This window comes from Saccopteryx leptura, chromosome 2, assembly GCF_036850995.1.
Source record: "Saccopteryx leptura isolate mSacLep1 chromosome 2, mSacLep1_pri_phased_curated, whole genome shotgun sequence".
Taxonomy (NCBI): domain Eukaryota; kingdom Metazoa; phylum Chordata; class Mammalia; order Chiroptera; family Emballonuridae; genus Saccopteryx; species Saccopteryx leptura.
In genome coordinates, this window is record NC_089504.1 from 351,544,644 (window position 1) to 351,572,549 (window position 27,906).

At 42.7% G+C, this 27,906-nt stretch overlaps 1 protein-coding gene across 2 annotated transcripts in view; it reads left to right on the top strand.

Moving 5' to 3' along the window:
• The window catches only part of UTP18 (UTP18 small subunit processome component), a 28,618-nt gene extending 922 nt beyond the window's left edge, over positions 1-27,696 (top strand). The window contains exons 2-14 of one of the 2 annotated variants that reach the window (XM_066364593.1): positions 1,293-1,405; positions 4,389-4,487; positions 6,642-6,709; positions 8,877-8,965; positions 10,732-10,857; positions 10,955-11,129; positions 12,638-12,738; positions 13,020-13,110; positions 16,166-16,289; positions 17,912-18,086; positions 24,749-24,891; positions 26,176-26,214; positions 26,963-27,696. In XM_066364593.1, coding sequence (XP_066220690.1) covers positions 1,293-1,405; positions 4,389-4,487; positions 6,642-6,709; positions 8,877-8,965; positions 10,732-10,857; positions 10,955-11,129; positions 12,638-12,738; positions 13,020-13,110; positions 16,166-16,289; positions 17,912-18,086; positions 24,749-24,891; positions 26,176-26,200 — 1,329 coding nt within the window. In that variant the 3' untranslated portion in view covers positions 26,201-26,214; positions 26,963-27,696. The remainder of the gene's footprint in view (positions 1-1,292; positions 1,406-4,388; positions 4,488-6,641; positions 6,710-8,876; positions 8,966-10,731; positions 10,858-10,954; positions 11,130-12,637; positions 12,739-13,019; positions 13,111-16,165; positions 16,290-17,911; positions 18,087-24,748; positions 24,892-26,175; positions 26,215-26,962) is intronic. The other variant, XM_066364594.1, reaches the window with a different exon arrangement.
• The last annotated feature ends 210 nt before the right edge of the window (positions 27,697-27,906 follow it).

Consider the following 27,906-nt stretch of genomic DNA (forward strand, 5'->3'; position numbering starts at 1 on the left):
TTTAAAAAACCATGGCTTTATTGTGTATACCTGGCTTTTCTTCGAAGGCAGGGAATCGCAGGCATTGTTGTAGGCACTGGAAGAAAAACAGCACTGGAAAATGACAAAAACTCGTGCCCTCGTGGAGTTCATGTACTATTGGCAGAGGCAGAAAGTAAACGAGATGAGAACTACTGTGAAACTCAGTGAGTGCCGAAGAGAAAAAAATAAAAGGAGATAAGTGTGTGTTGAGAAGCCCTGTGAAATCTTACCTAGGGAGGCCAGGTAGAACCTCACTGAGAATTGAAGTGTGATGAATGAATGGGGACCTCCCTAGTATCAACTGACTACCAGAAACTCTTTGGGGGTGGTTGTGGGAGAAGCTGCAGAAATCTAGTGGGGAAGAGAGAGAACCATTACTGGAAAAATGCTGAAGCGTGTGACTTGCTTTGTCAGGAAACGAAACAGTCAATGTGAGGTGGGATTTATCAGGCATTGAGGGGCCCTAGGCCAGTAACAGCCGGTAGAAATCTTTTGTTCTTATTTTTTTTTTTAAATATTTTTTTATTTTATTTATTCATTTTTTTAGAGAGGAGAGAGAGACAGAGAGGAGAGAGAGACAGAGAGAGAGAAGGGGGGAGGAGCTGGAAGCATCAACTCCCATATGTGCCTTGACCAGGCAAGCCCAGGGTTTCGAACTGGCGACCTCAGCATTTCCAGGTCGACGCTTTATCCACTGCGCCACCACAGGTCAGGCGAAATCTTTTGTTCTTATTTTTATGTGGCTTGGGGAAAGCTCTGGCTTACTTTGGGGGTGTTCTGTGGTCTAGATTTAGACTTGATGGTACAGTATAACATTTCTTAAGAAGGTAGGGAGTCAGGAATGACAAAAAATGGAGTTGTGTCTAAGAGTGAAATATGAGTTGACTATGACATTCAGTCATGTTATTTGGTCTTTGATGCTAGTCTGCCTCTGGTCTTTTAATTTCTGTGGTTCTGGGACTTTTCCTGCTCCTTTCTTCATTTGTCAACTCACCTTTTGTTCTTGTCTTGCTTGCTCTCTTTCTTTGGGCATGATGATATTCTGTGCTTGACTGTTCCATCCTACTTCACCTGCCCAGTATGCGGTACCGTTTTCTGATTTCCTCCTTTTCTCTTCTTCCTCCAGCATTTGCTGTGGTAGCATTCTAGCCTATTATTCCATCAGAGGACCATGAGGCAAAGCGTTCTATAGGCCACCTAACGTCAAGGTCTGTGTGTCTGCTACCATGGGATGTGAAAAACAGTGCTTGAAGGCATTTTGTCTTCTCTAGGTTCAAGTCCAGGAAGAATCAGGCGACTCAGAAGTGGAAAATGAAGCAAAAGATCATTTTCTGCCTCGAAAGAAGCCAGTTTGGGTGGATGAAGATGATGATGATGAGGAAATGTAAGTTGCCAAATTTTTCTTCTAGAATCTGTCTGAAGATGTTAAAAGTTATACTGCAAGTTTGATAAAAGTTCTCTTTATGGATATGAGGTTATGTGAAGACTTGAAAAATATTGGAAAGTGAAGTATTGGAAAGAAAAGGTCACTCATAATCTTGCCACTGATCTCTAACCACTGTTAACATGTTGGCATACTTCTTTTCCTTTCTCTTCTCTTCCCCGTTGTCTAGACCTGAGTTTGCCCCCTAACTTGGCCAGTTCCTAACGGACCACGAGCAGGTTGGAGCTGCCTTTTCTCGTTTGTAAAATGGGGGTATCATAGCAATTATATCAGAAGACTTGAGAGTAAATGGAATAGTGTATGTAGAGATCTTAGCACAATGCTTTGACACTGAGAAAATACTAAAAAAAAGTTGGCACACATAATATACACTTGAGTAGATGAGAACAGCTATATTGTAAACATTTCTCCGCACTTTTAAAAAAAAGAAACCTTCATAAACATTTTTAAAGAGGTGTATTATAGCAGTGTTTTTCAACCTCTGGTCTGCGAAAGAGTTAACCACTCTGATGTTGTGTGAATGATTGTAGAGTCTATAATCATTGAGTCTGTAGTCTTCCATTAATGGACCAGCTGTTGGAAAACACTGTATTATATAGTTCATTGTATGAAGTGACCATAATTTCCATTGCTGTTGATGGGAAGTATTTTTATTTTTTCCTTAATAAGTTAATGTTGAGGAACACATCAATGTAAAAATAGTGTCTCACTTTTCTAATTTTTTCTGTAAGGAAGAGCCTTTGAGGTAGAATTACTTAAAAAACATAGACAGTTTTAAGGCTCTGGATAACCACTGCCCGAGTGAGCATGAGATTCTATTTCACCAGTATACTGCCTCATTGAAAGGTGTCCTTTGCACTACCTTCTTACAAGCAATGACTTACTTTTCTTTTTAGACTTTGTTACTTTTTTTTTACAGAGACAGAGTGAGTCAGAGAGAGGGATACAGAGGAACAGACAGACAGGAACGGAGAGAGATGAGAAGCATCAATCATTAGTTTTTCATTGCGCGTTGCAACACCTTAGTTGTTCATTGATTGCTTGCTCACATGTGCCTTGACCGCGGGCCTTCAGCAGACCGAGTAACCCCTTGCTGGAGCCAGCGTCTTTGGGTTCAAGCTGGTGGGCTTTTCCTCAAGCCAGATGAGCCCGCGTTCAAGCTGGTGACCTTGGGGGTCTCGAACCTGGGTCCTCTGCATCTCAATCCGACGCTCTATCCACTGTGCCACCACCTGGTCAGGCTAGACTTTGTTACTTTAATAGGTAGAAAATATCTACTTAATTTGTGTTGAGAAAACATTTTTGTTACTAGTCATTGGTATTACTTAAAAATATTCTCTGTTGTGCTGTTTATTTTTCTACTGGAGACTTTATATTTTTAGTAAAAAGTATATACATTTAAGGTGTACAACATGATGTTTTGATGTAAATAGTGAATTGATTAGTCAAGCTAATTAATAACATATCTGTCTCCTTATATAGTTCCATTTTTTTTTGTGGTGAGAGCACCTGAAATCTACTCTTTTGGTTAATTTCCGGTATACAATGCAGTATTATGCAGTGTAGTCATTATGTGTGCATTAATTAGCTCTGTAGACTTATTCATCTTACATAATTGCAATTTTGACCAACATCACCCCATTTCCCTCACCTCCCCACCCCTAGTAACTACCATGCTACTTGTTCCTTCTACATGCCCACTTTATAAAGATACATATAAGGAGATCATTCAGTATTTTTGTTTGTCTATTTTACTTAACATAGTGTCTTCCAGGTTCATTCATGTCACAATGGCAAGGGTGAGACTGTTTCTTAATGATCTTGCTATATCAGCTCCTTGCATATTGAGAATCTCAACCCTTTATATGATGTTTAATGTAGGTTTTCCTCTGAGCTTTCTGTTTGCCTTTTAATTTGTTTTTAATGTTGTCTGACAGAATATTTAAATTTTTATAGGAATCTATTTATTAAATTTATTATTTTTATTTTTTTTTACAGAGACAGAGCAAGAGTCAGAGAGAGGGATAGATAGGGACAGACAGACAGGAACGGAGAGATGAGAAGCATCAATCATCAGTTTTTCGTTGGGGCACCTTAGTTGTTCATTGATTGCTTTCTCATATGTGCCTTGACCGCAGGCCTTCAGCAGACCAAGTAACCCCTTGCTTGAGCCAGCGACCTTGGGTCCAAGCTGGTGAGCTTTGCTCAAACCAGATGAGCCCACGCTCAGGCTGGTGACCTCGGGGTCTCGAACCTGGGTCCTCGGCATCCCAGTCCGACGCTCTATCCACTGCGCCACCGCCTGGTCAGGCTATTTATTTTTTGTGGTTAAAAAGTATAAAGACCTTCAGAGAAAGACGTAAACATTTGCCTATATTTTTTCTTCATAGTATTTTAAGATTTGGTTTTTATGTATTTAATTCTTTGTTTGGCCTGGAATTTATTTAAGTCAGTGGTTCTCAACCTGTGGGTCGCGACCCCGGTGGGGTCGCCTAAAGCCATCGGAAAATACATAATGCATATCAGGTATTTACATTCCGAATCATAACTGTAGCAAAATTACAGTTATGAAGTAGCCACCAAAATTATTTTTTGGTTTGGGGTCACCGCAACATGAACTGTATTGCAGGGTCATGGCATTAGAAAGGTTGAGAACCACTGATTTAAGTGAATGGCATAAGCTGTGTTTGAAGGTGTTATGAATTTGAAGTATTAGCTCTTCAAAAGGTAAAGTGGATGATCTGGAATGTTGGAGACTCCTTTTTATTATTGTAGAATGGAGAATATGCATGTGAGATGTTCCCCGTCTAACATATCTTGACCTGTATTCAATTAAGTCAGCTTTCTCAAACTACTAAAGGTAACAACCAGTTAGGTTTATTCTTTAAAAGTCAGTTAATGCACGCTCTTCTGTTTTTTATAGGGTTGACATGATGAACAATCGTTTTCGGAAAGATATCATGAAAAATGTCAGTGAAAGTAAACTTTCAAAACACGAGCTTCAGAAGCGCCTCAAGGAAGAGTAAGTACCCTTTCCCATATGACTTAACCAGGGTGTGTTTTACCCAGTGGTTTATTTTGATTAGCTCAGTCTTTGTCCGTAATAGCTTCTCAGGTAGTTATTAGCTATTTCAGAGTCTCTTTGTGCTAATTCTATTACGTCTGTCATTTCTGTGTCTGTTTCTTTTGACTGATTTTTCTGCTGATAATGGGTCATATTTTTCTGCTTCTATGCAGGTCTAGTAATTTAGATTGAATTCTGAGGGGAGTGACTGTTGTTCAGGGTCTGGATTTTGTTTTGTTTTGTTTTGTTTGTTTTGCTTTTAATAAGTGTTGAACTTTGTGTTGGGAGGCTGTTAATTAGCTTGGAGATCAGTTCTATCTTTTTAAGGGTTATTTTTAGCTTTGTTCTGGAGTAACATATTATACTTTAGGCTGGTTTAGCTTCCTTACTCAGGTATGCCCTTTCTGGGGTCTTAATGTCCTGGGTGTTCACTAAGGACTTTCTCTCTGATAGTTGGAACTCAAGTGTCTGAGCTTAGGTGTTGTGCAGCTTACAGCTCCTCAGTGGTTCTTTGCCTGACCTCATGGACTTTTCATCCTGTAAATGTGCAGCTTAGTAGTCAGCGGACCACTGTGCAGATTTCTGGAACTCTTTTTTTTCTACAGGCTATTGCTATTCAAATTCCAGTTGTCTCAGCATTTTTGTTTGTTTGTTTTTTTTCTGAAGCTGGAAACGGGAGAGACAGTCACACAGACTCCCGCATGCACCCGACCGGGATCCACCTGGCACGCCCACTGGGGGGGGGGGCGACGCTCTGCCCCTCCGGGGCATTGCTCTGTTGTGACCAGAGCCACTCTAGCGCCTGGGGCAGAGGCCAAGGAGCCATCCCCAGCGCCCGGGCCATCTTTGCTCCAATGGAGCCTCAGCTGCGGGAGGGGAAGAGAGAGACAGAGAGGAAGGAGAGGGGTAGGGATGGAGAAGCAGATGGGCGCTTCTCCTGTGTGCCCTGGCTGGGAATCGAACCTGGGACTTCCGCACTCCAGGCCGACGCTCTACCGCTGAGCCAACCGGCCAGGGCCACAGCATTTTTTTTTAAAATATTTTTTTTCCTCAATAATTTTTTTTTTCAAGTGACAGGAGGGGGGATAGAGAGACAGACTCCTGTATGTGCCACAACCGGATTTACCCAGCAACACCCATCTTGGGCCGATGCTCGGACCAGCCGAGCTATCCTCAGTGCCTGGGGCTGATGCTCAAACCAGTTGGCCACTGACTGTGAGAGGGGAAGAAAGAGAAAAGGGGGACAGGGAGGGGAAGAGAAGCAGACCGTTGCTTCTCATGTGTTCCCTGACTGGGGATCGAACCGGGGACGTCTGCATGCTGGGCTGATGCTCTGTCCACTGAGCAAACTGGCCAGGGCTTCTTTCAGGTCTGATCTTTGTCTCGTCTGTGTCAGGGTCTTTTAAAAATGCCTTCGGGGGAAAATACTGGTGATGGTAGGCCTCACCTTGTTTCCCTTCTCTGAGGGAACACAATTCTATGCTGCCTGTCAGCCAGTTTCTGAAAACAGATTCGTATATTTTGTCCTGTTTTCTAGTATTTTTATGGCTCATGGGCTTAGTTTGGTGGGCTTGTCTGTACTTCTGTATTACATAAATAGAAATGACTCTGTGCACTCTTCTAGATTCCAGCTCTTCAGAATATAACTGTCAGGCTTCTCCTAATGCTTCTTTTTTCCAGAGTGAAACTCCCATTTCATTCAAAGGATATATGATGGAAGTTTTATGTATTGTTAGCAATCTTGTCATTTTCTTTCAGGCATGTTTGATCGTGTGTTGGCTTAGAAGCACAAAGAAACTTCTCCATTTAGTCCCAAAATGTGTTGAAATGAACAAATAGGACACCATGTAATTACTTGTAAACGATTAACAAATATATATCTGGGTGTCCTGTTTCCAGAACTAGTTTAGATGGTTAAAGGTCCATGAAAGAGTTTCCAAAGTAAGCATGTTGGGACGATTTTGTATGACGAGCCCTTCTGTTCTTAAAGATACTTCTTTGGAAGAGAATGTATATATGTTCTCAAGGATGACCTAATCTGTATTCTTTAAACATAGCAAGCTCTGTGAACATGTAGTGGTTATCATACAAAATTTTCATGTTTTTCCTTAGATTCCAGCATGCCATGGGGGGAGTGCCTGCCTGGGTGGAGACTAATAAGCGGAAAACATCTTCAGCTGGTGAGCGTTGATAACTCTGTTTAACTTAGTAATAAATTCTGTTTCTGTTCTGTTATTATTGGATCTTTCTCATGAGGCTCGTTAAAAACTGGGGTTTCAAATATATCTTTTTATCTTTCTTCTTTTCCGAGTTGAGAGTTGAGAGAAGGGTAGATACAGACGAGATCTGGCGCTTTCAGGGTGGTATGGCTGTATCGAGGAGGATAGATACAGAGACAGACTCCCACGTGTGCCCCGTTTAGGGCCAATGCTCGCACCTGAGCTATTTTTAGCGCTTGAGGCAGAGGCTCCACGGAGCCATAGCAAAGGGAGGGGAAAGGGAGGGGGAGAGAAAGGGAAGTTTGACTTTGTGCCCAGGATAAAAAGGAAATGGATTAGGTCAATAATTAGCCAGTCTGCTACCATCTGGGATATGCTAGTCTGCGTCCTTTGTTTTACAGATAAGAGGAGTAAGGTTCAACAAGGTAAAATTGACTTGCCCAAGGTCTATTTCTTATATACCTTGTGGTAACTAGAACCCAGTTTCACAGTTATTTCCAACATGTTATTTTTATCAATAAATATTTTGATTACCTTTAAAAGACTACTCCCTCTTTTAAACATAATTATGTTATCGTACACCTAAAGGATCAACAGTAATTCCTAGTATTATGTGTTTTTCTTTGTTGCTGTTTTGTTAATTTACCCCCCACACGCTCCTAATCTTTTTTAACTTGCTTTGTATTCTGCCTTGTCTTCATTGTGCTTTTGAATCTCCCTTGATGTCTTTCTCCGTTTTAGAAATTCTTACCTGTTATCTCTTCAGATATTTCTGTTCCAGTTTACCAGTTACATGTATGTTAAATGGTTTTATTTTCAGCATAGCCTGGATTCTTTTTGGCTTTTGTACTTTAGTGTGGATATATTTTCTGATCTGTTTTCCAGAGCACTAATTCTTCAACTAGTTTTGATACACTGTTAAAAAAATGCTTTGAGATCATAAAATCATTTTCTCTGGGTCCATTCTGAATCTTGTCTTTCATTATTCTTGGACATATTAAACATTATGTTTTTAGTTTATGTCTGATAACTCCGTTATCTAGATCTCCTATGAGGATTGTGTATTTTTCCTTATGTTTTTTAGTCAAGTTACCTTATCTTTGTGTGTGTGTGTGTGTGTGTGTATGTGACAGAGACAGACAGAGAGAGGGACAGACAGGAAGGGAGGGAGATGAGAAGCATCAATTCTTTGTTGTGGTTCCTTAGTTGTTCACTGATTGCTTTCTGATACGAGCCTTGACTGGGGGGCCACAGCAGAGTGAGTGACCCCTTGCTCAAGCCAGCGACCTTGGGCTCAAGCCAGTGACCATGGGGTCATGTCGCTTCAAGCCAGCGACCAGCGCTCAAGCCAGATGAACCTGAGCTCAAGCTGGCGACCTTGGGGTTTCAAACCTGGGTCCTCTGCATCGCAGTCCAACACTCTATCCACTGTACTAGTGCCTGGTCAGGCTCAGGTCACCTTATCTTGACCTGGTTATATTTCATTGAGTGTTGGACATTGTATATGAAAAATGGCATTGATTAGAGACCTAGTTCACTGATACCTGGTATCTTTCTCCAGTGAATACGTATATAGTTGACCCTTGAACAACACAGGCTTTTGAACTGCATGGCCCACTTACATGTGTCTTTTTTTCAGTTAGTTTAGTTGACCCACACAGTTCAAACCTGCATTGTTCAAGGGTCAACTGTAGTTGTTTTTGGGTAGTTCGTGGGGCAAGGGGCACTAGCAGTCTCAGAGCTTCTTCCTCGGAGAGTTTGTGAGGATTCAGAGCTAGAATGTTCACTTCCTGGAAGATTTTCTCCTAATTCTTTAATTTCACGCCTAATCATAGATGTTGCATTTGTATCCCTAAGCCAAAGCCATCTTGTTTCAGTCAGCTGTCTGAATGTGTGGCTTTTCACTCCAAAGCCAGGCTTTATTGTTCACCATATATCAAGGTCTGTGTCAGCTTCCTCTGCTATTTCCAAATTATTTTGCTGTTTTACTTTTATCAGTTGCAGTTTAAATAAAGTGGTTGAGGTTGGGAGGCTAGAAGGGAGTTGAAATTTGAACTGTGGACACTGGTGTAGGTAATGGCCATCTTACTGATTCTAAAGGTCAGCCTTGTGGGTTTGTTTGACTTAGATGAAAGTGAAGAGGACGAAGACGATTTGTTGCAAAGGACTGGGAATTTCATATCCACATCAACTTCTCTTCCTAAAGGCATCTTAAAGGTGAGAGTCAGTGAGGTTGGGCCTGCCCAGCCAATTACCTCTGAAGTTCAGTATACTTCCCAGTTACAATTGTGGATTCCTTTTGTCTGTGGGGTTACATGCGTTTGCTGTCATTTTGCCTTGGTGTAACTACTTAGGCTAGTTTTTTATCCTTTACAGAAATGATCAAGAAAATCAAATTTTGTCCCCAGGAATCCTTTAGCAATCCTATCTGATTTCTCTTTTTGCATTTCTCTTTATTTCTTTTGACTTCAGCCTAGTTCATGCTGCTGTCATCTGTCACCCTGTTTACTGCAGTAGTTTCGTGACTAGTTTCCCCATTTCCACTTCATTTTCTTCTCAGCTCTTCTTTATGTGGTAGCCAGAGGGATATTTTAAAAATACAGCATCAGGTCATATCACGGTTCATTGCTAAATTCCTTGTCATTGTCTACACTGCCCGTCATGATCTGGCTTCTGCCTGCATCTAAACCTTCATCTCAGACCTCTCCCCCATATTTCTTAAGCCATACAGGCCTTCTTTCTGTTTCTTGAATGAGCCGAGTCCTCCCTTGCCTCAGAACTATTCTTGCTCTTCTTTCTGCCTGTTTGTTCTTCAAGCACTGCTAGTGGCCAACTCATTACCTTTCTGCTCAAATGACACTTTAGAAATGTCTCTTTCCATGGCTAGATTGAAGTGAGTTGGCCCCAGGCTCTGAGGTTGGTTCCATGGCCTCCACCTCAGGTGCTAAGAAGATCTCACTTGCTAAGCAACGGACCAACACCCCAGATGGGCAGAGCATCACCCGCTTATGGGCTTGCTGAGTGGGTCCCGGTCAGGTCGCATGCGAGACTGTCTCTCTGCCTCCCTTTCTCTCACTGAATAAAAGAAAAAAGAAAGGTCCCTGCTGGCCATTCTATCTAAACTGGCCTACACTAGTTATTTTCTCACTTGCCAGTGTCTAGCTTGTTTGCTGTGGTAACTAAGTGCCTGCCCGCACAGTGCTTCAGTTAAATATCTGTCACATGAACAAATTTCACTCTGACATGGATATTTTCCCCCATTATAACCTGGTAGCATGTGCATTTAGGTGGGGAAGGGGACCCTATTATGGTAAATTATTAGGAGACAGAGGGATAGTGTCTCCCCCCAACCTTAAGAAGACAGTTAGTTCATTGAGCTCTTCAGAGGGTGATTTCACCTCTATTGAAAATGTAGTCATTGTAAAAGTTTAACTCAGTAGTTACAAAGGAAGCATGCATATAATACTTCATTTTTTATGTAATTGAGTTTTTAGTGCAGAGAAGAGGGAAAACCCTATAAAAACAACTGAAAATAGTGCAAATGATGCATGAGATTTTCATTACTTAACAGCCATGTACCCTGGAGAACATAAGCAATTCATGCCAATCATCGAAACCTGGGGCCAAGCACACAGTGCCTCTGGTTTTGTGCCGTGGATGCAAAGATGCCCGAGTAGGAATATTAAGTGAAATTTCCCTAGAAGTCAGTCTCCTAACCCGAATAGTGCATACCTTGGGCAAATGACGGTATCCTGGTGCTCCAAGACCTCAATGATTTAATCCTCTCATTTGAAAGATGGTAAAATAGATTTTTATATGGTAAAATGATATGCTAATTGGTAGCAGAGCTGTTGTGTTCTGTTTACCATCCCAGTCTGCTTTCTAATGCAGATAAAGCACTTGATATGCCTTTCCTTCATGCTCCAAAGAAAAGAATGTTCACCCATTTGAATTGATAAAACTCCAGCTTCATTATTCCATAGATGAAGAACTGCCAACCTGCTAATGCCGAACGCCCTACTGCTGCTCGGATCTCGTCCGTGCAGTTCCACCCTTGTGCACAGGTGATCATGGTCGCGGCTCTGGATAACTCGGTGTCGCTCTTTCAGGTATGCACTTTAAACAAAGACTTGTAGTGAGACGTTTTCTACCAGGGTACAGGGTCTATGGAAATAACCAAAAGGAATGTTCTGTAATTTTTCCTAGGTTGATGGAAAAACAAATCCTAAAATTCAGAGCATCTATTTGGAAAAGTTTCCAATCTTTAAGGCTCGTTTTAGTGCTAATGGAGAAGAGGTTTTAGCTACAAGTACCCACAGCAAGGTGCTTTATGTCTATGATATGCTGGCTGGGAAGTTAATTCCTGTGCATCAAGTGAGAGGTAAGGTTTCTGTTGAGTACGTAGCTGGTCATCCTCTAACTCCCCAGCCCATAGTGTGTATTTGAGCCAAACTGATGACATGTGCCAGGGGGAGAGAGAGGGAGACAGGAACGTATATGCCCTGACCAGGGATTGAACCAGCAACCCCTGCATTTTGGGACGATGCTCTAACCAGCTGAACTATTTGGCCAGAGCTCTCTGATCAGTATTTTATTTTATTTTATTTTATTTACTTTTTGTATTTTTCTGAAGTTGGAATTGGGGAGGCAGTCAGACAGACTCCCACATGTGCCCGACCGGGATCCACCTGGCATGCCCACAGAGGCGATGCTCTGCCCATCTGGGGCGTTGCTCTGTTGCAACCAGAGCCATTCTAGTGCCTGAGGCAGAGGCCACAGAGCCATCCCCAGCGCCTGGGCCAACTTTGCTCCAATGGAGCCTTGGCTGTGGGAGGGGAAGGGAGAGAAGGAGAGGGGGAGGGGTGGAGAAGCAGATGGGCGCTTCTTCTGTGTGCCCTGGCCTGGAATCGAACCTGGGACTCCTGCACTCCAGGCTGACGCTCTACCACTGAGCCAACCGGCCAGGGCCTTCTCTGATCAGTATTTTAAATTAGCAACTTAAATCTTTTAAAAAATAATTTTTTTTGACCAGGCAGTCTGTTCTCATGGTGCAAAAATCCAATACTTAGAAGTGGGTGCACAGTGAAAAGTCTTCTCTGCTTCATTTCTCTGGCCACCTGCTTCTCTTCCCTGGAGATGGCCAGCCAGCTATGCCCTTTCCTCATCTATCCTTTCCACTAGGCAACCGTTTAATGAGTAACTTGGCTTCTAAGCATCTGATATCAGGAGTCTCTTGCATAGTCAGTGTGAGTCTTTCAGGCATGGAAAAGGGACTCGTTCCTTTGTAAATAAGTAAACTGACTCTGGGTTATATACCTAGCTCATGTGACTTGATTACATGAGTCACATCTTGAGATGCTTATTAGTTACTGAGTCTACTGACGTGTGTATGTTTGTGCGTTTTTTTCCTTTTCTTTTTGTATCCACAAAGTTCAAGATTAGGCTCCCAGTTCATCATGGGATGTTAGTAGGTGGCCAGCAACTAGTTTATGTATGTTGTGTTTTGGGTAATGTCAGTGTATTTCCCTTCTGGAAATGGTGTTTGTGACAAAAGTATAATCTATCTTTTTAGTTAATTGTGGGTATTACTGCTTACATTTGGAAAATTAGTTGATAGGTTTTCTGTTCAGAGAAGAGTTGAGTCTCTGGCCTGCAATTAAAATGGTGAATATTAACCAAGATGAGAAGTTTGCTAAAGATTATAGTGACTTATATTTGGGTCATACTCAATGCATGGGGTCAGACTTACTCAGTGTCTGAGCCTAGGTTTTGTTTATTGTGAGGCACTTAGATATTTTAAAAGGTCAGAAACCCATTTGCCAGTGAAAGATAGCTTTATTGAAAACCATACATTAATCCTTACTCAGTTGATTCACTTTCCTTTCTTAGGTTTGAAAGAGAAGATAGTACGGAGCTTCGAAGTCTCCCCAGATGGGTCCTTCTTGCTCATAAATGGCGTTGCTGGATATTTTCATTTGCTGTCAATGAAGGTGAAGCATTTTTAGTTGTTGCTTGTTCTTCCAGGGTAAGACATTAGTGTGGGGGAGGTCTTGAACCATGACTCAGGGTGTCCTTAAGTCTGCGGCTCAAGTAGAGGAGCAGGGCGGCACTTGGAGAGAAGCTGTGGGCAGCTGGGGAGAACTGTGGAATAGAGGGAAAAACATCGAGTCGGTGCCAAAACCTGGAGGAGTAGGTTGTATTTGCTACGCAGTGTGATTCTTCTGTGCGCCTCCTAAAGCAGTTTGATAGGTAGCATTTACTATTCTTTTAGACGAAAGAATTGATTGGTAGCATGAAAATCAATGGACGGGTTGCTGCAACCACATTCTCTTCGGATAGTAAGAAAGTGTTCGCCTCCTCAGGTAAGTAACAACATGGTGATCAGAAGTTTCTCTGAAGCTTTGATTGTATTTATGTTTCAGATTTAACCAAAAATTGTGTTTGATTTTAGACTTTTTCTTTCAGTAAGCAAATCGGTATTATTTCTAGCATGCAGTTTTTGTTGTCATTGGCCTTCTCGTTTACTAACTAGTAATAGTGAAGGGCTAGCCATTTAACATACACTGCTACCATGTTTGGGGAGAAGATGCAAATGACGTACTTACTTAAAAGATGAGTCAGTCTAAGACTGTCTTTCTTTTAGAACGTTACATAGAATCGTTACCACCTCCCCCCTTTTTAAGATTGATTTTATTGATTTTACAGAGAGAGGAGGGGATGGTGGAGAAGCAAGAAGTATCAACTCCTAGTTGTTTCACTTGAGTTGTTCATTGCTTGCTTGTCATATGTGCCTTGACCGGGCAAGAGGGTTTCGAACCAGTGACCTCAGCGTTCCAGGTTGATGCCCTATTTACTGCGCCACCACAGGTCAGGCAAATCACGTATTTAATTTCAGATACTTTTTTTTTTTTTTTAAGATTTTATTTCATTTTTTAGAGAGAGGAGACAGAAAGACAGATAGAGAGAGAGAGAGAAGAGGAGGAGGAGCAGGAAGCATCAACTCCCATATGTGTCTAGACCAGGCAAGCCCAGGGTTTCGAATTGGCGACCTCAGCATTTCCAGGTCGACGCTTTTACCCACTGCACCACCGCAGGTCAGGCTCTTCCAGCTACTTTTGACTTGGATAATGTTTGGAATTGTCTTGACCATCGTGTGAAAGCAGTTTGGGCCTCATCTTCCCTGATGTCTCTAGTCCTGTGACCAGCTCTTTTTCGTCCCTGATGGGGATAATGTCTCTTACTGTGCTTCTCTGCTCTCCTGCCGTTTTGACTGTCCAGGGTCATCTTGGCTCCTGCTCCCTTTCCAGAAGGTTTTGAGGGCCGTCCCTATCTCAGTGTGGTCCTCGCTGTTCGATAGTGGGAGGTGTTGGAGGGGTTCTGCTTGTAAGGGGTTTCTTGCAATCTATGTGGAGCTTTTAGCTTAATTTTATTTTCCCTCAGCAAGGAACATTTGATAACATAAATTAAAAAAAAATTTTAAAGAGGATCAACTTCTAAAAAAAAAGATTAACTTGCCTGGCCTTTGGTGGCCGCAGTGGATAATGCAGAGAAAGACCTGGGACACTGAGGTCACGGGTTCGAGACCGTGGGCTTACCAGGTCAAGGCATATATGACAGGTAAGCAATGAACAGCTAAAGTGAAGCGACTGTGAGTTGATACTTCTTGCTCCCCACACCCTCCTTTTCCTATAAAATCAATCAATAAAAATTTTTTAAAAAACATCAATAAAAATAGAAAAGGATTAACTTTACATTAAGTTTTCTAGTTTTGGCCTCCAGTCCAACTTTTACAAAGCTGAATTACTTAGATTTGTATTTTTTTAAACCAGCTGACATAAGAAGGTCAACAGTATCTATATTCCCTACATTATGCTAGGTTTTCTGAAAGGTAAGGACTAAATATTGATTCAGAGCTATAACCCTAATGACATGGCCCTTGGACCCAGGGAAAGTCAGAGTTGGAGAGAAGAGGTGGAGGGCCAGGATTTGGTATGGTTTGGATGGAGATGTAAAATATTTACAAATTTGGTCCCCATGGTGGAGGTCAAATTGACCATAAGAAAAAGCAGGAAGGGATAATCAAGGCCGAACCTTGGTAATCAGGGGTCGCCTGTGTTTTGCTTGTTGTTCTCCCCTGTTCTTTTCCCTCCTCCTTTTCTGAAAGGAGTAGTTTATGTGATTGGCATCGTATTGTTCATATTGTCACATATAAAGTTTTGAGGAAGAGTTGAAAAAAGAATTGATCTTTTCAACCTTATCAGGGTTTTTCCCCTCATGGCTTCATCATTGCCCCTTGTGCTTAAGTCACCATCAAGCTGTGACCCTTTAAGGGCCCTGCTCTCCAGATGACCTTCCTGCCCTTGGTCCCTTCTCTGCCCGTGTTAGGCTCTTACTAGCTAATCTTTCAACACCTTCCTTTGTTGTGCCATCGCCCTGCAGACAAAGTGCTGAAAAATGACCCTATTAAATTTTTCCAGTTGTGTTTCACTGCTTCCTAACCTAGACCCACGTGCCAGCCTGGGAAGTTTTATTGTTAAGGACATAGTTGAAACAGATTTATTGAATTCCCACTGGGAGGACGAGACTGTACAAAACTGAACTTGAGAGGAATAGCCACAGAAAAGAAAGCGGACTGAGTGAGCAGCCACTCTGAGCTGCATGTATGGGCGTTGTAGAAAAAGATCCATTCCGGGCGGGAGGAAGGGCGAGCGGCAGCATTGAGTGCTGGAGGAGGCAGAGAAACAAGGACTGGTGTTGGCAGTGAGATGGTCATTTCTGTTGTGACAATATTTGCATTCTCTTTAGATTTAATATTCTTTCTTCCCTTGTACAAATTCTCCTTCCTCAGAACTATTTATGTTTACTTATATTTAGCATTTCCTACTATTTATTTGGTAATAGATTAATTGTGCGTCGCTTCTTAATTAGATTGTAAATGCCTTGTCTGGGTCAGTTCATTCTTCACTTCCTCTCCGTCGTCGTCATCGTCGTCGTCATTGTCATTGTCATCATCTTCAGTTTGCTATCTAAATCACCTCGTCTTACATATTAGGTGCTTTAATATCTCTTGATAGCTTTTGGAAGACCTTTGCTGATGGGTGTTTTGTTTCTTGTCCTTTTTTCAAATTTGCTTTTGTAAGCTGAGTGAATTGTAGAAGCTTTTTCTAAAAGTACAACTCAAGCCAAGAGTTTGATTTTTCACTCTAAATCTGAAGATACTATTGAATATTTATTAATGATTAATTGAAGATGCAGTTTTCTGTATGTGGGAATGCATGCAAAAATTACTTTTAGGTCAGTTTTGTAGAGCTAGGTCTTCCTTTGTAGTCCCTTGTACTATTCGAAAGGGACGAAGAATGGTCAGTCTTTCAAATGTATAGCAAAATTAACCAAACCTCTTTGGACTTTTCCACTCAGGGGATGGGGAAGTTTACGTTTGGGACGTGAATTCCAGGAAGTGCCTGAACAGATTTGTTGATGAAGGCAGTTCATTTGGATTGAGCATTGCAGCATCTAGGAATGGACAGTATGTGGCTTGTAGGTAAGTAAAGAGAGGTTCCTGTAACTATGAATCACATTGTGCTAATGAGAAAATACTGAAGGGTTGACTATACTAGACTGCTCGAGTAGCTATGTTTTTAAACTTTTTAGTAATAGGCAATCGGTGAACCAGGTCCTTCCCATTTTGCTGTCTCGATGCAACATCTAATCTTGTTGGCTTATCAGTTCTTTAGCAAAGAAAATACTAGACCGCCTTAAATCATTGTATTTTTTTCTTATATTTGAAATATCCATTTGATCACATCAAGTTCCTATTTCTGTTTCAGCTGCTTGTCATTGGTGAGGAAGTAGAATAAGGCGAGCTTGGGTTTACGTCTTTAAGATACTTCAGGCGTGTTTGCCTTCATTTGGCGAGCTGGTATAAACCAAACGTTTTCCTTGGGAACACTGCTTGCTAGTATCGTAGAATATTAGCTAGGGCACGTTATTCTGTGATCACGGGAGAAATGGTTATTACACTGGGGAACAGATAGCTTTACTCCCCTGCTTGATTCTAGAGATGCAGGGTAGGAGGAGGAGGTGTTAGAGACTTACCTGTAATTGGTCCCTGCAAACCACTGCTCAGCACCAGAAGTGGATTTTTATGACTTTCTTGGACTAAACACAATTGATCCGTAGAGATTCTGTCAAATCAAATGGTGGGAGGTCCAGTGAGTCTTGCTGTCTAGAAGGATAGAGTACTTATCATTCTTTCTTCACTTTATTCCCTCCTTTGGGGTGAAAATTGGGGAAATGGTTTGTAAACGTCCTACCACATTTGAAAACTGTTCAGCTGCTACCTTTGGGGCCTGGGGGCAGAGGACAGTGGAAGCAGGAGCAGTGCTTGGAGACCAGGGCAGCATCGTGTGATGTGCTGTGGACAGGACAGGAGCAGGTAGCTCGGTGTGGAGTGCGCTGGTTAAGGCCCTCTTCCCATGGTAGCCCTGGTCACCACACCTGTGTGGTCTCGTAGGGAGGGACTTCGCCGCAGGAGCAGAGCGTTGGCCCGAGTTGCGTGCACTAGGCGGCAGTCCACAACTAGCAGGACTTCGAGGGGAAAGAAAGGCAGAGCTTCTTGGGCCTTTTGGGGGGTCGCTGAAAACAACGGGCTAAGATCCTGGGCCCCAGTAAACCCTTCCCAAGGGGCAGGGGCTGGATTGGAAGCTGAGCACACACACGGGCTCCATGTATAGCCCAGGAACAAGGCTGTGAGGAGTGTGGGGAGGCCCCCCGGAGAGCGCAGCCCACAGGCCGGATCACGCTGGGGTTCCCCATCCTCCCTCCAGGTCCAGCATGGACCGGCCTCTGGCGGGGCGAGGGTCATTGGACATGTGGTCACCGGCAGTCTGCCTTCCTGGCCCTCAGCCGAGGGACCCAGGACCCAGCAGGCACTAGCCTCGGCTGCTCCAGGGGCAGAGGCAGAGGTGGGCAGGACTCCTGTGCCCCTGTGGCTCTTGGTGCCCTCCCTTTCCTGCCCTGGAGGAAGAGCGAGCAGTGGTGGGCATGCCTGACCGCTCCAGCCAGGCTGAGGGGAGCCGGTGGGGCGAGGTGTTCCACAGGCTCGGGGCCATCTTGGCCCGTCTGCTTCTTTTTAATCTGTTGTATTCCCTTTTCTCTTTGCAGTTCTAATTGTGGAGTGGTAAACATATACAATCAGGATTCTTGTCTCCAAGAAACAAACCCAAAGCCAGTGAAAGCTATAATGAACCTGGTTACAGGTGTTTCTTCTCTGACCTTCAATCCCACCACGGAAATCCTGGCCATTGCTTCAGAAAAAATGAAAGAAGCAGTCAGATTGGTAATATTTCTTAACCCTTTTATCATTGATAAAGTTTAAGTTGAAGACATGGAAAGATAATAGGAGGGTGTTGGATTATTTTTAATGTTTTATTTGGAACTTTTTTTTAATTGATTTCAGAGAGGAAGGGAGAGAGAAACGTTGATGCGTTCCTGTATGTGCCCTGGCCAGGGATCAAACCCACAAGCTCTGTTTTGGGACACTTTAAGCGGCTGAGCTATCTGGCCAGGGCTTGGATTATTTTTAAAAGAGTAACTTCTTTTAATGTAGAAATTACTAGTATCATAGCTTTTGGGTGTGGTTGTGGAAAAGATGCACAGTAGCCATCAAATTGTTTTATGTCCATTCTTTTGGGAAAACTGTGCTGTTTATTAACATTTAAGTGGGTTTTTGTCATCAGAAGTTTCTTTTCAGCCTATTATTAAGGGATATATTTAAGGCAAATGCTCTTTTCCTCTATAGTTTTCTTCATCTATTTTTAAGGCTTATTGTCTTAATGGAGGCAAGTCTTATTTTTATTTTATTTTATTTTATTTTATTTTTTTATTTTATTTATTTATTTTTTTGTATTTTTTTTTTTTCTGAAGCTGGAAACGGGGAGAGACAGTCAGACAGACTCCCGCATGCGCCCGACCGGGATCCACCCGGCACGCCCACCAGGGGCTACGCTCTGCCCCTCCGGGGGGTCGCTCTGTTGCGACCAGAGCCACTCTAGCGCCTGGGGCAGAGGCCAAGGAGCCATCCCCAGCGCCCGGGCCATCTTTGCTCCAATGGAGCCTTGGCTGCGGGAGGGGAAGAGAGAGACAGAGAGGAAGGAGAGGGGGAGGGGTGGAGAAGCAGATGGGCGCTTCTGCTGTGTGCCCTGGCCGGGAATCGAACCTGGGACCTCTGCACGCCAGGCCGACGCTCTACCACTGAGCCAGCCAGCCAGGGCCGCAAGTCTTAGATTTTGAAGATAAATTGCACTGGAAAGTAAATTGTGTAAAAGGATTGCGCTTTAAATAGCTAGATAGTACTGTGCATATACCTCTGCCAGGAGTCCCCAGGACCCCTCCCAGGTTTGATGATTTTGTAGGAGCACTCACAGGACTCAGTGTAGGGTGGTACTTAAGGCTAAGAGTTACTACAGGGAAAGAATATGAACAGTCAGCACTGGGCGAAGTCTGGCGGAAACCCAGCGTGGGCTTCCTGCAGTCCTCTGCTGTGGAGTCACAGGACACGGGCTGCTCCTCTAGGGAGCTCCTCTAGGGAGTTCCTCTAGGGAGTTCCTCTAGTGAGCTCCTCTAGTGAGCTCCTCTAGTGAGCTCCTCTAGTGAGCTCCTCTAGGGAGTTCCTCTAGTGAGTTCCTCTAGTGAGCTCCTCTAGTGAGCTCCTCTAGGGAGTTCCTCTAGTGAGTTCCTCTAGTGAGCTCCTCTAGTGAGCTCCTCTAGGGAGTTCCTCTAGTGAGTTCCTCTAGTGAGCTCCTCTAGGGGGTTCCTCTAGTGAGCTCCTCTAGTGAGTTCCTCTAGGGAGCTCCTCTAGTGAGCTCCTCTAGTGAGCTCCTCTAGGGAGTTCCTCTAGGGAGTTCCTCTAGTGAGTTCCTCTAGTGAGCTCCTCTAGGGGGTTCCTCTAGTGAGCTCCTCTAGTGAGTTCCTCTAGGGAGCTCCTCTAGTGAGCTCCTCTAGTGAGCTCCTCTAGGGAGTTCCTCTAGTGAGTTCCTCTAGTGAGCTCCTCTAGTGAGCTCCTCTAGGGAGTTCCTCTAGGGAGCTCCTCTAGTGAGTTCCTCTAGGGAGCTCCTCTAGGGAGCTCCTCTAGTGAGTTCCTCTAGGGAGCTCCTCTAGTGAGCTCCTCTAGGGAGTTCCTCTAGTGAGTTCCTCTAGTGAGCTCCTCTAGGGAGTTCCTCTAGTGAGCTCCTCTAGGGGGTTCCTCTAGTGAGCTCCTCTAGTGAGTTCCTCTAGGGAGCTCCTCTAGGGAGTTCCTCTAGTGAGTTCCTCTAGTGAGCTCCTCTAGGGAGTTCCTCTAGTGAGCTCCTCTAGGGGGTTCCTCTAGTGAGCTCCTCTAGGGGGTTCCTCTAGTGAGCTCCTCTAGTGAGTTCCTCTAGGGAGCTCCTCTAGGGAGGTGCGGCAGCGTGTGCGCGGCATCTTCCACCAGCAGGCCCGGTAGAGACTTAGTGCCATCCTGTTTCCTGGGGGTTGATCTTGTAGGTTCTCTCTGCCTAACACGTCCCAAAGTTCTAGGCTCCAGAAGTAGAGCTGGTGTTTAGTGTGGACCACATTGTACAGACGGTTTAGGCATAGCAAGCCATTCTTGTCATCGAGAGAATGTTTCACATCAGTGTAGGGGACTGTTTACCAGAAAGTTCCCAGACGCCACCTCAGGGCCACCCCTGCCTTTCTGAGGTAACAGCCTCGGCCTGTGTTAACTCTTCTCTGCCTCCTCTCAGAGCTCAGCTTCAGTGTGGCTGCCTCTGCCTCTCTGTGCACTTCTGTCCCTTTAGGCAGGCTCAGTTTCCTCATTCATTAGTGACTTGCTCTAGGCGCCAGGTAAACAGATGGCACAGAGCTTTGAATATTAGTACTGCCTTGTGCTGTCACCTGTCTACTACCAGGTTGTAAGTGCTTCACAGAGACCATTATTTTTATCCTACACCAGAGGTCTCAAACTCAACTCAGCATGTGGGCCGCAGAGCAAGATCACAGCCATTCGGCGGGCCACCCTAGGTCTACAAAAGGCAACTGTTACGCAACACTTTTCTCACTGCAGTTGAAAACAAAAGAAAATCAGTACAACAAGCACAATTGTACATGCAGTTTACTCAGTGTCACAAAACGACCAGAAACTGTAGTTCGCATCACAACTGCTGTTAACTAAGCTAATATCTAGCTAGGATGCTAGAGAAATGAAAAATACAAGTAGGCCCCTAGGCTTACTTAATTTTATCCAAAATATTTTGAACTTCGTGGATTAGTCTGCGGGCCGCACAAAATTGTTCGGCGGCCCGTGGGCTGCGAGTTTGAGACCCCTGTCCTACACTGAGCAAAGACTCTTGCATACTCCATCAGCTTTTTGTAATAGTGTATAGTTTACAAAGACTTACGAGGAAGTCTATAAAAAATTGTGAGTCAAATAACAGTTCTCAGAGGATTAGATTACCCCAAGTCAGCAGCGAGTGAGGGGCAGGGTGAAGGGCAGAACTGTGCTTCTAGAGTCCATATTTTTTCGAGCACTTCAGTTGTTTTCCCACTGAGGTCCTCAGAGCCCAGAGTGTGTGCAGGACTTCAGAGGGCAGAGAGGTCCGGGACGAGGCTGCCGCCCCCCCCCCCCCCCGTCACGAAGAGCTGCTTCCCTGTCGCCTGCTGCTTCCCTGTCGCCTGCTGTGTGCTGGCGTTCTGCGTAAGGTTTTCTTTGAGGGAGAAGGATTCTGCTAGAACAAAGTGTTTGAAAAACCCAGCATTGTTTTATTGCCTCTGTTGAATGAATCATCTGATAAACAAGAAGGTTCTAATTCAAGTCAGCTTTAAAATCTCCACTAATCTTTTATCATTTTAATAGTAGTAAATTGTTTTACAAAACCGTGGACTCTATCTCATGGTGACATAATATATTCTGCAAAACGTCTAGTGGTTCTGTCTGCTTTGCTTCACTGATCATGGAGCACTTACAGTGTTTTATTGTGGCAAAATCATACAAGGAATTCATCAGTAACAGCCAAACCCCATTTTTTACATGTTAGTCAACCATAATATCTACTGGGAAGAAGCCAGGCCTAGCAGCTTCAGAATAGCTCAGAGAAACAGTGTTAGTCTCATTAAACGCTGTCTCTTGTAATGAGCCAAACAATTCTGTTACCCAGCACAACGCCATGAATATAGATCTACACCCATTGCTCCAGGAAGAGACCCAGAAGTTAAATTGTTACTACAGCTATAATCTTAAATGTAGTAGGAAGTTGTAGAACTTCTTACCCACTAAATTAAGGGTGAGTGAGCTTTTACTTGTTGATTTTTGATATCTGGGTCCTTAACTATAATCATAAATGTGGGTGGTGATCAAGGGAACTTTTCTAAGGTGAAGAAGTTTGGTTTTTATGGGGCTTTTTCCTAATGCTTCAATTATAGCTTTTAATACAAGGGCCATAAAGAGAGATTAGAACATAGCCACCGTCTAACCAGATGGGGGTCATTGGTTTGAGGGAAGGCGTATTAATAAAAGTGGTAGATTACACTGGGGACTTTGCCCATAGATATAGCTGACTGGTGAGTGGCTTTGCCTATAGATATAGCTGAGTCTCTAAGGAGGACATGATAAACATTTTACTTTTGTTCCCAATAGCCAAGTCAATAAAAGGAGCTAAAATATGAAAAAGAGTTATTGGTAAATTGGTGTTTTTCCCCATTCTAGAACACACCGGCCTGATGTGTGAAGGTATGGCTCTGGGTACAGTTGTGTGGGTTATTTGTCTTACGAAGGCACCACACCTAAGGGGGTGCTGTTTACGTCATAAACTTCTAAGTGTGTGTATTCACCACAGTATTTCTGGGACTTTTTGTGTCTTGTGCCCCAATTTTTGTCTTGTAGGGAGCTTCTTTCTTATGATAAGCAGTTGACTTAAGTATAAAGTTCATGAATCCAAAGTAGGAGACTGTTCTTCCCAATTTCAGTCAGAAAATAAAAAGGGTGGTTTAATATAATCATCTTTAGGAAGTCATGCAAGTAGGAAGGTTGCTTCTGGTATATTTTATTTTGGAAGAGTCAGAAAAACAGTTCCCCAAACTTCTAAGTCATGATAGAAAAGTTAATGAGCAAATATATAGGCATAATTTAAGACTATTAGGTTATATCGAGGACAGTTTTGTCCTTGGCGCTTGCAGCAAATGCTTATTTCCTGATGGTCTGCTCCCATGATGCCTGTTCAAAGTTGGTGCATGCTTGGAGGATGCAGACTTATAGTAACCAAGCAAAACAATTAAACCACGCCACTTGGTTTTTTTGTTTGTTGTTTGGTTTTTTTTACAGGAACAGAGTTAGAGAGAGGGACAGATAGGAAGGGGGGAGAGAGATGAGAAGCATCAATTCTTCATTGCTGCAGCTTAGTTGTTCATTGATTGCTTTCTCATAAGAGTGATGAGTGACCCTTTACTTAACCCAGCCACCTTTGGGCTCAAGCCAGCAACTATGGGATCATGTCTGTGATTCCACGCTCAAGCCAGCGACCTCACGCTCAAGCTGGATGAGCCTGCACTCAAGCTGGCGACCTCGGGGAACCTGGGTCCTCCGGGTCCCAGTCTGACGCTCTATGCACTGCGTCACTACCAGATCAGGCACCACATCACTTGTTAAAAACTCAATTTCTGCATTCTAAAACTAAGTATAAATACATTTTGCAATATCAGTATTGTGACATGTCTCCTAAAATACTATTTTGCTTTATTAAATACACACACATACACACACTTAAATTTTCAAAGGACCTATACACAGTGGTGTTTAAAAAGTTTAAAAGTTAAAATCAAATTGGATACTGCCAACCTCTTTGCTTTCGTGGGTCAAGACCACTTCTCGTTAGCACTAATGTCTTTGCACTGATGCCATGCTGTGCAGTCAGAGCCTGTCTTTGGGAGAAGTTGAGAGTAATTAAAGTGGCTTGAGGATTCACTGTACACTTTCCTTCTTGACATACTGGTCAGTAGGCACAGAGTCAGGGAGTAGGCCCTAACAAGTGACTGTGGAACCTGTTGAATAGGCAGGTGCATGTGTTAATGGTACCTGTCTACGAAAACCCCCTTGATTATATGATTTACAGTCTCATCTAGAAATGTGGAGGATGACATACTACCAAGATAAATAAATATAAATAAAGAGATGAATAACTAAATGGTAGCTTTATGTATTTGAACATGAAGGGGCTATATTTCTTGGAAGAGCTAGAGAACATTTGAAAGTGACAGTTAAAATCCTACTCTGCTTAAGGTAACTGATTCCCTGCTTGGGTTTTATTTACCTACCCATTGGGTGAGGATTTGTATCGCCTATCTTGGACTTGGGCTCATTTTCCCTAGAAGTAGACTCAGTTGGAGAAAGAGACTGTGTCCCTCTGTGCTTAGGCTTGGCCTTGAGAGGAGCTTTTGGCTCGAAATGAGAACACAGTCTCACTTGAGAAGCTAGGTTTTCACGATTCAGTTCTCCTTGAGGAGAGATTGCAAAAGGCAAAGAATGTGTCACATAGTTGAAAAGTAAAAGTGAGAGAAGGAAATGATATGATACTAGAGTAATTGGTTGGTATGACTTTGCCTAGGTTCAGTTACATAAAATCAGACTCTTCATAATGTTTAAAGTGTCTGTTCCCTCTGACAGATTTTCATATTCTTTCCTGTGGTCCTTAAGTTAGGGCACTGATGAGTATTGCTGCCGACTGTTCACCTGAGTTCATTCATTCATTCAGCAAACACCTGGCTACCCAGGCTCCCTGCTGGGTGCTGCATCAAAGCATCCAGGAAACCCTTTCTCCTCTCCCTTCCCTATCAGAGAATGAATGGCACATAAGAAGTCACATTTTAATTTTAGGATATTGCTACAATCAAAATGAATTCTCTGTTCTAGCTAAAAGATAGAGTGAAGATGAAAATTGAAGAGAGCTGAGTTCCCAGCTGTTGCAGTTGAAAGCTTGTTGTTATTTCCTGCAGGTTCACCTTCCTTCCTGTACAGTGTTTTCAAACTTCCCAGTCTTCAAAAAGAAGAACCTTTCTCTTGTTCATACCATGGATTTTTCTCCAAGAAGTGGCTATTTTGCTTTGGGCAATGAAAAGGGCAAGGCCGTGATGTATAGGTAGGTATTATTTATGTGTAAAATTCAGGAATGCCTATAATCTTCTTTAGAAAACGTGAAGAGATGCTCTTGTTATATTCCGTATTCTATAATTATGTACAATATGTTAATTCTATAATTTATTACAATAATAAGTTATTAACAAATTGTAGATGATTGCTTGATATATCATCTTCATTATTTAACAAAATGTGCACTATCAGAAACATTCACCTGGAGAATTTCTTTTTTTTGAGTAAGCTGTTTAGTTTGTGAATGTCAAGTTGAGGAAAAGTAGCCACTTTAATAATATTGCCCTTTTCTTGGTGCCTTATGTTTAGATGAACCTTTTGATTTGGCAGCTCACTGTTGACTCCATTAGATTTAAATGATTTTTAAAAATGATGTTTCTTTCCCTGCAGCTGTAAGCTACCCAGAAGTTAGGCCCTGTGCAGCTTCTCTTCTGCACTCAATGTACTGCTATAAAGCAGGAACAGGTGAAATCTGGTAGTGTTGTTGCCAGATGCAGGGGACGGGGCTCTGGAGGGAGAACGAAGAGCTGGAAGCCTGCGTCTCCAGTCAGAGCCCCTTTCTTGCTCCCTGGGTGGGCAGTGAGTGTGCCTAGGGGCCTGTGGTTATGTGTGTACGCTTCAGGGAAGGCCTGCTTTCTCAACAGAATGAGATCTGGAGTGAAGAAAAGTAGGCATGTAAATTGATTTTGAGGATATAGTTGTGAGAAGAGAATAATAGAGCAAACAATATATGGCTTCAAGTTCTGTTTACTTTGAAAGGAAAACGGGTTATACCCGGAAAATTGATATATATTCTATCATTCTCATCTCAGATCATTTTTGTTGATTTAGTTCAGATTTTATAAAAGAATGCAGAGTATTACTGCACTTAGAAATTGTCATCCAAAGCTTTGGTTTATTGTAACTGAATTTTTCTTTTCTTTAAGTAAGCCCCAAAGGCCATTAGAGTTTTCACCAGAGCATTGCTTTCTAGTGAGCGTTTCTTACAAGTAGGTTGGACTGACATCACTTTTATTGGGTATGGCTGATCAGGTATTTCATAGACTCCAGTTTGATGCTTTGGGGCGAGTTAAATGCTTTTATCTAAAATCTAAGGTATTAGCATTAGGATCCTTCAGCCTGTGAGATTGCAAAGTCGGTACCTGGCTGCCTGGGGAGAATTGCTCACCACCCTCTCCCCGGAAAGGATCCCTAAGTGCCATTCTGTGATGTGATTGACAGTACTCTGGGTAACCGCAAAGTGGTTTAGATGACTTATCTTTTACTTTTGCAGATTGCACCATTACTCAGACTTCTAAAGACATTATTTGAAGTAAGAAAATCCTTTTAAATTGCTTCTTTGGGTTTTAAGTCCCACCCATTGCTGTCACTGGCAGAGGGACCGTGTTAACTGGTCTTGGTTTCTTTGCCCCTGGGTTGCTCTGTGCTCAGTTTGGGGAGGGTGATGGAAGGAGATCAGGAAGAGCCTGGTTAAATTAGACTCTTCCTTGGGAATTTCTTATCCCAAATCACAACAATCTGGCTTCTCTTCTGAGATCAGCTCTCTAATATTGTAAGTATTGAACATTTAATCCACAAAGGAGAATAGACTGAACAGCGAGAGATAGTATCTTCAGATATAAGTAAGGCTTCCATGAGCTCAAGTCCTTTTATTTTGTGTTCTTGAGAGATCATAAGTGGCTTGCTTTGTAGCTGTGTAATAGAGGTTTGTCACAGACCTAGTTAATGTCTGGTCATTAGTTTTGCTGCCCTGAATTCAAAACAGTAGCTTGTGCTTCCTCTCTCCTGGCTTGATCTTTGAGACATGGTGTAGTTCTGAGGTTGAGCTCTGCAGTTGTGCTCTTTGAAGTTCATATTGTTGAGGAGAGACTCTGGGAGCACATCTAGATTTAAATAGAGAAAATAATTTTTGAAAGTAGAAAAATGTTGAACAAAACATTAGCCAGGAGGGAAAAGAGTCCAGCTGTCCTGCCTTCTAAACTTACGTTGCCAACACCTGTTATTTGTTGATGATCAGCAGTTAAAAATCAAGTGTGTAATTTCTTCTGTTCTTTCCTCAGGTTCGGTTGAGTCACAAGAGAAGCCCGTCCTGATATATTTTCTCAGAAACTTTCCAGAATGTGTGAAGATATGGATAATGATTTTTATTTAAGTTAATAGAAATGTTTTAATAAACACATAGCAACTTTTGTTTGAAAATAAATGTATGCAGTTCTTCCCTCCCCACCTAAACACAGGCACACTAACTTGGGTGCATTGCTTCTAAGACCAAATGTGAGAGGTTGACAACACCTCTTGCTAGCCAGAAGTAACAGGCAGATATTCTCATACTTCACAGTTAACCTGATTGATATTTCCTCCTTTCCCCACATAGACCTTCCTGTTTCAGGGTGACAACCAACAGAGGCACGGATTGCCTCATGTGAGAATGATGAGATCTTACAGAATGAATTTTCAACTTCCAAGGTGTCCTGAAAAAGTGATTATGGAAATGAAAAGATTTTCTGGCCTTAGTACTTCAAATGGTTGTGATTGTTGGAAATGGAGGCATGTGAAAACCTGTTACTATAGCCTCCTTCCCTTCCTGGAAATATTCATTACACCAACTTAAATTTTCCTTGACGTTTTAATGTTGACAATTGATTACATAATTCTTTAATTGTAATAAAAACTTGCATTAGACTATTCCAGGGGTCAGGAACCTATGGCTCGCAAGCCACATGTGGCTCTTTCGATGGCTGCATCTGGCTCGCAGACAAATCTTTAATAAAAATAATGTTAAAAATATAAAACATTCTCATGTATTACAATCCATTCATTTCCTACCGCTCATGTTCATGATTGCGGGTGGCTGGAGCCAATCACAGCTGTCCTCCAGGACAACAAATTTTTATTGGATAATGCGTAATGTACACGGGTCATTGTGAGGTCAGAAAGTAAACTTACTTTTAATCAAGTAGTCAGCTAGTTAATTGCAGAAACCCTTTTGACGAAGATGGTTAAA